The sequence below is a fragment of the Eucyclogobius newberryi genome, unplaced genomic scaffold, assembly GCF_026437365.1.
Source record: "Eucyclogobius newberryi isolate DKJ021-1_F unplaced genomic scaffold, fEucNew1.0.hap1 SCAF_5, whole genome shotgun sequence".
Lineage (NCBI taxonomy): Eukaryota > Metazoa > Chordata > Actinopteri > Gobiiformes > Gobiidae > Eucyclogobius > Eucyclogobius newberryi.
In genome coordinates, this window is record NW_027316167.1 from 5,450,717 (window position 1) to 5,461,851 (window position 11,135).

The 11,135-nt window shown below is 42.3% G+C and overlaps 1 protein-coding gene across 1 annotated transcript in view; it reads right to left on the bottom strand.

The window, feature by feature from the left end:
* LOC140381557 (uncharacterized) overlaps nt 1–10,495 on the bottom strand; it is a 10,668-nt gene extending 173 nt beyond the window's left edge. The window contains exons 1-3 of the mRNA XM_072465623.1: nt 10,010–10,495; nt 9,371–9,951; nt 1–353 (exon numbers count right to left, since the gene is read on the bottom strand). The exon at nt 1–353 is cut by the window's left edge and continues 173 nt beyond it. Coding sequence (XP_072321724.1) covers nt 1–353; nt 9,371–9,951; nt 10,010–10,495 — 1,420 coding nt within the window. The remainder of the gene's footprint in view (nt 354–9,370; nt 9,952–10,009) is intronic.
* Between the last annotated feature and the right edge of the window lie 640 nt (nt 10,496–11,135).

Consider the following 11,135-nt stretch of genomic DNA (forward strand, 5'->3'; position numbering starts at 1 on the left):
CCTCGTGGTGTGGGCCCTTGTGGTGTGGGCCCTCGTATTGTGGGCCCTCGTGGTGTGGGCCCTCGTGGTGTGGGCCCTCGTATTGTGGGCCCTCGTGGTGTGGGCCCTCGTATTGTGGGCCCTCGTGGTGTGGGCCCTCGTGGTGTGGGCCCTCGTGGTGTGGGCCCTTGTGGTGTGGGCCCTCGTATTGTGGGCCCTCGTGGTGTGGGCCCTCGTGGTGTGGGCCCTCGTGGTGTGGGCCCTTGTGGTGTGGGCCCTCGTATTGTGGGCCCTCGTGGTGTGGGCCCTCGTGGTGTGGGCCCTCGTGGGTACTCGGGGTCTTAAGTCCTGCTCTGGACACCTGCATGGTGGCACTGATGGACGTGCTTAAGACTCTTTTAGCAAAAATATGGACTATTTTATTTTGAAAACTATATCTGAAGTAATTTTTGTAAATAATAATCACAATCACACGTGGGATCTGGGGGCCCACGTGGGATCTGGGGGCCCACGTGGGATCTCTGGGCCCTCGACCAAGAAGGTTTATTTGATTTTCTGTATTCTGGTGCATTTTAGATGCAAAATTATTATGAAGGGCCCCCTTCATGTCCCTGCTCCGCCCCTGCTCCGCCCCTGTTCCGCCCCTGCTCCGCCCCTGCTCCGCCCCTGCTCCGCCCCTGTTCCGCCCCTGCTCCGCCCCTGTTCCGCCCCTGCTCCGCCCCTGCTCAGTCCCTGCTCCGCCCCTGCTCCGCCCCTTCTCCGCCTTTGCTCAGCCCCTGCTCAGCCCCTGTTCCGCCCCTGCTCAGCCACTGCTCAGCCCTTGCTCCGCCCCTGCTCCGCCCCCAAAGCTCTTCTTCTGCTCTACAGGTTCTACTCTTTCTGTTGCGTTCATGAAAACATGACTTAGACATTGTGAAGAGGTTGAACACCGGCTTTACCCTGTAGTTCTTTCTATTTCATGTTTTTTTACTGAATATGGGGCCAATTTTCCTCATCTGAAGATGTGAAGATGCTCCTTTGGGGTCTTAGAACACGTCTGTGGGTCACACTGGTCCCACATGTGTCTGATCTGTATCTGAGACTCACCTGGAGCCAGAGGGACACGTGAGTCCAACTTTGGAAAGACAGAGAAGTTCTTCTGAAGGTCACTGAGGTCACAAAGAGTCTGTGCGGCCGCATGTTTGACTCCTGCTCCACGTCCTTCAGTCCAGGCCTGGTCAGTCTGGTCAGTCAGGTCAGTCTGGTCAGGCTGGTGCCCATCGAGCACCTGATGCAGTAAAAGCAGCGACGCTGTTATTGTGTTTTCATAATCCACTTCTGTCACTCACTGCTGTGATTCTAGTGATGTTGTTGTGTGTTTAATTACAACAGTAATGAGCCTAAATCACAGAGAGCTCGTGTCTGAGCCGCTCCTTCTTCACATTCAAACATTTACACATCATTTACACATTTACACATCATTTACACATTTACACATCATTTACACATTCACACATTTACACATTTACACATTCACACATTCACACATTTACACATTTACACATTTACACATCATTTACACATTCACACATTTACACATTTACACATTCACACATTCACACATTTACACATTTACACATTTACACATCATTTACACATTCACACATTTACACATTTACACATTTACACATTTACACATTTACACATCATTTACACATTCACACATTTACACATTTACACATTCACACATTCACACATTTACACATTTACACATTTACACATAATTTACACATTCACACATTTACACATTTACACATTCACACATTCACACATTCACACATTCACACATTTACACATTCACACATTTACACATTTACACATTTACACATTTACACATCATTTACACATTCACACATTTACACATTTACACATTCACACATTCACACATTCACACATTTACACATTTACACATTCACACATTCACACATTCACACATCATTTACACATTTACACATCATTTACACATTCACACATTTACACATTTACACATTTACACATCATTTACACATTCACACATTTACACATTTACACATTCACACATTCACACATTCACACATCATTTACACATTTACACATCATTTACACATTCACACATTTACACATTTACACATTTACACATTCACACATTCACACATTCACACATCATTTACACATTTACACATCATTTACACATTTACACATTTACACATTCACACATTTACACATTCACACATTTACACATTCACACATTTACACATTTACACATTTACACATTCACACATTCACACATTCACACATCATTTACACATTTACACATTCACACATTTACACATCATTTACACATTTACACATCATTTACACATTTACACATCATTTACACATTCACACATTCACACATCATTTACACATTAACACATCATTTACACATTTACACATCATTTACACATTTACACATCATTTACACATTCACACATTCACACATCATTTACACATTAACACATCATTTACACATTTACACATCATTTACACATTTACACATCATTTACACATTCACACATTTACACATCATTTACACATTTACACATTTACACATTCACACATTTACACATCATTTACACATTTACACATTCACACATTTACACATTTACACATTCACACATCATTTACACATTCACACATTTACACATTCACACATTCACACATTTACACATTCACACATTCACACATTTACACATTCACACATTTACACATTTACACATTCACACATTTACACATCATTTACACATTTACACATTCACACATTTACACATTTACACATTCACACATCATTTACACATTCACACATTCACACATTTACACATTCACACATTCACACATTTACACATTTACACATTCACACATCATTTACACATTCACACATTCACACATTCACACATTTACACATTCACACATTTACACATTTACACATTCACACATTTACACATTCACACATTCACACATTCACACATCATTCACACATTCACACATAATTTACACATTCACACATTCACACATTTACACATTCACACATTTACACATCATTTACACATTTACACATCATTTACACATTTACACATCATTTACACATTTACACATCATTTACACATTCACACATTCACACATTCACACATTTACACATCATTTACACATTTACACATCATTTACACATTTACACATCATTTACACATTCACACATTCACACATTTACACATCATTTACACATTTACACATCATTTACACATTCACACATTCACACATTTACACATTTACACATTCACACATTCACACATTTACACATTTACACATCATTTACACATTTATACATTCACACATTTACACATTTACACATTTACACATTTACACATTCACACATTCACACATTCACACATTTACACATTCACACATTCACACATTCACACATCATTTACACATTTACACATCATTTACACATTCACACATTTACACATTCACACATTTACACATTTACACATTTACACATTCACACATTCACATATTCACACATCATTTACACATTCTCACATTTACACATTTACACATTCTCACATTTACACATTCACACATTTACACATTCACACATTCACACATTCACACATCATTTACACATTTACACATCATTTACACATTTACACATCATTTACACATTTACACATCATTTACACATTCACACATTCACACATTCACACATCATTCACACATTCACACATCATTTACACATTCACACATTTACACATTTACACATTTACACATTCACACATTCACACATTCACACATTTACACATTCACACATTCACACATTCACACATCATTTACACATTTACACATCATTTACACATTTACACATTCACACATTCACACATTCACACATCATTTACACATTTACACATCATTTACACATTTACACATTCACACATCATTTACACATTCACACATTTACACATTCACACATTCACACATTTACACATTTACACATTTACACATTCACACATAATTTACACATTCACACATTTACACATTCACACATTCACACATTTACACATTCACACATTTACACATTCACACATCATTCACACATTCACACATTTACACATTCACACATCATTTACACATTCACACATTCACACATCATTTACACATTCACACATTCACACATTTACACATTTACACATTCACACATTCACACATTTACACATTTACACATTCACACATTCACACATTTACACATTTACACATTCACACATTCACACATTCACACATTCACACATTTACACATTCACACATTCACACATTTACACATTCACACATTCACACATTTACACATTTACACATTCACACATTCACACATTTACACATTTACACATTCACACATTCACACATTCACACATTCACACATTTACACATTCACACATTCACACATTTACACATTCACACATTCACACATTCACACATTTACACATTCACACATTTACACATTTACACATTCACACATTCACACATTTACACATTCACACATTCACACATTCACACATCATTCACACATTCACACATAATTTACACATTCACACATTCACACATAATTTACACATTCACACATTCACACATTCACACATTCACACATTCACACATTCACACATTCACACATTTACACATTCACACATTTACACATTCACACATTCACACATTTACACATTCACACATTCACACTCGCCCTGCGCGTGAAGCAGAGGAAATGAGAATGAAGAGCATGTGGAGCCGGGGCCGGTGCAGGAGCCGGTCCTCCAGCTCCATCCGTCAGCAGCTAATTCCACTGAGTAAAGCGGGAAGGAATGAAAAACATCTCTAATTGCATCTGTCCTTATGTATTTATCAAGATGAATAATCAGCCGCGCGAGGCGCTCGCCCGACAGATCTCACCATCAATATTGCGATCAGCGGCCCATGAGCAAACAGCAGAAGCGCTGGCCTCGGCACATTTCAGGCGGCTCCCGCTTTAGTGCTGCGCAGCTATTAACTGGCCCCTTATTTATCTCTGTGCCTCTTATTAAGAGCGGACGTGATATTATTCTAATTATATCAGCCCAATCAGCGGAGCGTCTGTGTGTCCATTAAACGCGTCTTCCACACTGTGATGTTAATTGAATGCGACGTGGCGGCGGAGCAGGAGGAGCAGGAGGAGCAGGAGGAGGCGCGCAGGTCAGGAGCTTGTGTTTGTCCCCTGCCGCATGAGCGATCGCACCCTCCGCCGCGCCGCACACACTAATGCTAATGCTAATATGGGTTTTATTGTGCGCTTTCTCAATCACACTTTTCACACACAAAACATTTGCTTTGTTCCATTAGACTGACGCCGACAGAACCGCAGAGGTGTGTGTAAGACTTCAGGACGCACTTCGAATCATAATAAAGCACCAACAACACTTCACTTACACCTTCTTTTATTGTGAAGGATGAGTCGGGCTGAGCAAATACTTCAATAGCACAAATCCTCCGTCCAAGTCATTACTAAATCTCATTTTTAATCATATTTGTTCGTCATGAATTAAGTCTTTGTTCATGCTTTATTACGTATTTAGAATGGATCAAATGCAAAGGTTAAACATGTGTAACTTTTGGGAAATATTATGGGCATTAAAGTAATTAAAATAATACTCGGTTAAATGTAAGAGTATCCGTCTGTCCGTCTGTGAGAGTCGGATCTCTCCTTCACTGGAACTCCTCCAGGTTTCTACGCTTTTTTCCCAAAGAGGTTTTTTTGTAGTTTTTCCTGGCCGAGAAGGAGAGTCTAAGGACAGAGGACCCTGGGACATCGTCCCTCGCCACCACAGACATTGTCTGACTCCATCGCCACCACAGACATTGTTGATTCATTTCTCCCTGTGGCCCTCAGAGGCAACTGTTGTTGTGATTTTGGGCCTTACAAAAATAAATTGATTTGATTTGAAGAGTAAAAGTAAAGAAGAAGTACTTGGGAAAACTGCTACTCACATAATATCTGCTTTATACACGCTGAAGTTCATGTTGTTTGTACATAATATAAAGACATATTGTGTTTTTTTCTTGGAATTTACAGACGTAGAGGGATGTGGGCGGGGATAGGTGGTAGGTGAAAACAGGCATTTTCCAACAGGACAACATGGATCACTCAAACACGCAAGAATCAATCAAAACACAACGAGTAACTGAAGGAACATCGTCATAACATGTATTTAAAGCTTTTAAAGGTGAAGTTTGCGAGACACGCCCCTTTAAAAATCTGGTATTTTCAATGTAGAGACCCCAAAACACATCTGAAAGAGCGACGCAAGAAACACATTTACTATTCAACGTGTGGTCCGTGTAGTGTGTGTACTCCGTGTAGTGTGTGTACTCCGTGTAGTGTGTGTACTCCGTGTAGTGTGTGTACTCCGTGTAGTGTGTGTATCAAATCAAATCAATTTATTTTTGTAAGGCCCAAAATCACAACAACAGTTGCCTCTGAGGGCCACAGGGAGAAATGAATCAACAATGTCTGTGGTGGCGATGGAGTCAGACAATGTCTGTGGTGGCGAGGGACGATGTCCCAGGGTCCTCTGTCCTTAGACTCTCCTTCTCGGCCAGGAAAAACTACAAAAAAAACCTCTTTGGGAAAAAAGCGTAGAAACCTGGAGGAGTTCCAGTGAAGGAGAGATCCGACTCTCACAGACGGACAGACGGACACGAGGAGACTGGAGCTGGACCCACTCTTCAGGCAGAAGAGGGACCGTCTGAGGCGAACTGGACCCACTCTTCAGGCAAATGAGGGACCGACTGAGTCGAGCTGGACCCACTCTTCAGGCAAATGAGGGACCGACTGAGGCGAACTGGACCCACTCTTCAGGCAGATGAGGGACCGACTGAGGCGAACTGGACCCACTCTTCAGGCAGATGAGGGACCGACTGAGGGGAACTGGACCCACTCTTCAGATGAGGGACCGACTGAGGCGAACTGGACCCACTCTTCAGGCAGAAGAGGGACCGACTGAGGCGAACTGGACCCACTCTTCAGGCAGATGAGGGACCGACTGAGGCGAACTGGACCCACTCTTCAGGCAGATGAGGGACCGTCGGAGGCGAGCTGGACCCACTCCTCAGGCAGATGAGGGACCGTCCACACGGGGCAGGGACCACTTCATCAGGGGAGGGGCATCTGGGTCCACAGGTCCTCAGGAGTGAGAGAAAGAAAAGAAGGCGGTGAACAGTTTGCAAGTGGAATTAAAAATAAATATTGTTTGATAGCATAAGTAGTCAGAAGAAGAAGAGGATAGTGCTCAAGCTGTCATACTTCCCTCAGCACAGTTACTCCTAGGGCAGCGTAGCTAAAGCTGTGGGTTTATCTTTATGTTCCTAACTACTCTGACCATAAGCGATTTCGAAGAGGAACATTTTAAGCCTGGACTTAAATGAAGAGACTGTGTCAGCAGATTTAACATGGGTCGGGAGCTGATTCCATAACACAGGGGCTTGGGAGCTAAACGCTCTACCTCCTACAGTACTTTTAGAGACTCTTGGCACCACCAGAAGGCCGGCATTCTGAGAGCGAAGAGCTCTGTTTGGATGATATGGTTCTATAGCATCTTTGAGGTAGGATGGGGCCATGTCATTTATGGCTTTGTAGGTCAAGAGTAGAATTTTAAATTTGATTCTAAACTCGACGGGGAGCCAGTGAAGAGACTTCAGCACCGGCGTAATGTGCTCTCTTCTTTTTGTTCCTGTTAGTAATCTTGCTGCTGCATTTTGAACCAGTTGAAAGCTTTTTATGGAGCTTTTAGGACACGCTGCAAGCAGGGAGTTACAGTAGTCTAATCTAGTCGTTACAAATGCATGGATAAGTTTTTCAGCATCACTTTTAGGCAGAATTATTCTGATTTTGGCTCTTGTTGCGCAAATGGAAATAGGCTGTTTTACAAGCTTGATTTATATGAGCTTTAAATGAGAGCTCCTGGTCAAATAAGACTCCAAGATTTCTTACAGTAGAACTGGAGGCTACACTGACATTGTCCAGTGTGACTATCTGCTCAGATAGAGCGTCTCGTAGATGCTTAGGGCCAAGCACAATGACCTCGGTTTTTTCAGGGTTAAGAAGCAGGTAGTTTAGTGTCATCCAGGTTTTTATCTCCTTCACACAAGCACTAAGTCTGTCTACTTGATCGCTCTGATCAGGTTTCATTGATAAATACAGCTGAGTGTCGTCTGCATAGCAGTGGAAGTTAATGCCATGTGACCTGATGATGTTGCCTAATGGCAGCATATAAAGAGTAAACAGAATTGGACCGAGTACCGAACCCTGTGGCACACCGTAAATTACTTTAGAGCTTGGTGAGGAGCTCTGGTTTACATTAACAAATTGGAACCTATCAGATAAATAGGATTTAAACCAGCTGAGGGCTGTTCCTCCAACACCTACATCACATTCTAACCTCTGCAGTAGAATGTTGTGGTCAATGGTGTCAAACGCTGCGCTGAGGTCCAACAGAACCAGGATTGAGACCAGTCCATCGTCAGCGGCTAATAACAAATCATTTGTGACTTTAACTAGTGCAGTTTCAGTGCTGTGGTGGGCTCTGAATCCTGACTGGAAAACTTCAAATAAGTTATTGTCCTGCAGGTGGCGACAAAGCTGTTTTACTACAACTTTTTCAAGGATTTTAGAGATGAAGGGAAGATTTGAAATAGGTCTGTAGTTTACCAATAGGTCGGGATCTAGATTAGGCTTTTTCAGAAGAGGTTTAATGACTGCATGTTTGAAGGACTGTGGAACATAGCCACTTTGGAGTGAAGTATTTATTATATTAAGAATAGGGTCTATAATTAGGGGGAGAATGTCTTTGAGGAGTCTGCTTGGAATGGGGTCTAGGACACAAGTTGAGCTTTTAGAGGACATAATGGCTGAAGTTATCTCTGCTTGATCAACAGCTGTGAACCTTTCTAGGTTTACAGGTGGATTTATATGGGACGTTAGATTTACAGCTTGGGCTAGTTCAGGGCTAATAGCGGGGGTAATTTCATCTAATTTATCTCTGATTGTTTTTATTTTATTGTTAAAAAATAGGAGGAAATCATCAGAGCTAAGTGTAGCTGGGATTGAGGGCTCTCCGTGTAGTGTGTGTAGTCCGTGTAGTGTGTGTACTCCGTGTAGTGTGTGTAGTGTGTGTAGTGTGTGTAGTGTATGTACTCCGTGTAGTGTGTGTAGTGTTTGTAGTGTGTGTACGCCGTGTAGTGTGTGTAGTGTGTGTAGTGTGTGTACTCCGTGTAGTGTGTGTAGTGTGTGTACTCCGTGCAGTGTGTGTAGTGTGTGTACTCCGTGTAGTGTGTGTAGTGTGTGTATTGTGTGTGCTCCGTGTAGTGTGTGTACTCCGTGTAGTGTGTGTAGTGTGTGTAATGTGTGTAGTGTGTGTAGTGTGTGTACTCCGTGTTGTGTGTGCAGTGTGTGCAGTGTGTGTAGTGTGTGTACTCCGTGCAGTGTGTGTAGTGTGTGTAGTGTATGTACTCCGTGCAGTGTGAGTAGTGTGTGTAGTGTGTGTAGTGTGTGTAGTGTGTGTAGTGTGTGTAGTGTGTGTAGTGTGTGTAGTGTGTGCAGTGTGTGTAGTGTGTGTACTCCGGGCAGTGTGAGTAGTGTGTGTAGTGTGTGTAGTGTGTGTAGTGTGTGTAGTGTGTGTAGTGTGTGTACTCCGTGCAGTGTGTGTAGTGTGTGTACTCCGGGCAGTGTGTGTAGTGTGTGTAGTGTGTGTACTCCGGGCAGTGTGTGTAGTGTGTGTAGTGTGTGTAGTGTGTGTACTCTGGGCAGTGTGTGTAGTGTGTGTAGTGTATGTAGTGTGTGTAGTGTGTGTAGTGTGTGTAGTGTATGTAGTGTGTGTAGTGTGTGTAGTGTGTGCAGTGTGTGTAGTGTGTGTACTCCGGGCAGTGTGTGTAGTGTGTGTAGTGTGTGTAGTGTGTGTAGTGTGTGCAGTGTGTGTAGTGTGTGTACTCCGGGCAGTGTGTGTAGTGTGTGTAGTGTGTGTACTCCGGGCAGTGTGTGTAGTGTGTGTAGTGTATGTAGTGTGTGTAGTGTGTGTAGTGTGTGTAGTGTGTGTAGTGTGTGTACTCCGGGCAGTGTGTGTAGTGTGTGTAGTGTATGTAGTGTGTGTAGTGTGTTCAGTGTGTGTAGTGTGTGTACTCCGGGCAGTGTGTGTAGTGTGTGTAGTGTGTGTAGTGTGTGTAGTGTGTGTACTCCGGGCAGTGTGTGTAGTGTATGTAGTGTGTGTAGTGTGTGCAGTGTGTGTAGTGTGTGTACTCCGGGCAGTGTGTGTAGTGTGTGTAGTGTATGTAGTGTGTGTAGTGTGTGTAGTGTATGTAGTGTGTGTAGTGTGTGCAGTGTGTGTAGTGTGTGTACTCCGGGCAGTGTGTGTAGTGTGTGTAGTGTGTGTACTCCGGGCAGAGGCTTCATCCATCAGTGTGACCTCTGGCGTTCTCACTTTTTCACTTCTTCAGTTTCGCGCGTTAATTGTCCGAGATCTGAGTAAATGAAAATCACAGGCTCATAATGAATGAAGCCTCAGCACTCTGTGTACTTTGTGTGTACTCTGTGTACTTTGTGTGTACTCTGTGTACTCTGTGTGTACTCTGTGTACTTTGTGTGTACTCTGTGTACTTTGTGTGTACTCTGTGTACTGGTGTGAGGGTACTCTGTGTACTAGTGTGTGTTCACTCTGTGTACTGTTTACATTGTGTACTTTTATATGCCTGGGGAAATATCTTACAAATGCTCTTGTGTAATTAGTTTCATTCCAAATCCCGGTTAAAGGGTGAATGTCTGACCCGTCTCTCGAAACCCACAAACCCACTGAACAGAAGAGTTTTGTGCTAAAGATCGTTCTCAAATTATACTAAAACCTTATACAAACATAAATACTCTGAGTAGTTTTTTAAGTACAATTTTGGCCCTACTCGTACTATAGTACCTTTACAAATGATCAGCCTTTTAACTGTACTTTTACTCTAGCACAATCATTCAGCTATGTACTTTGTGTATCCTGTGTGAAGTATGGATTTACTTTGTGTATTCTGTGTGAAGTATGGATTTACTT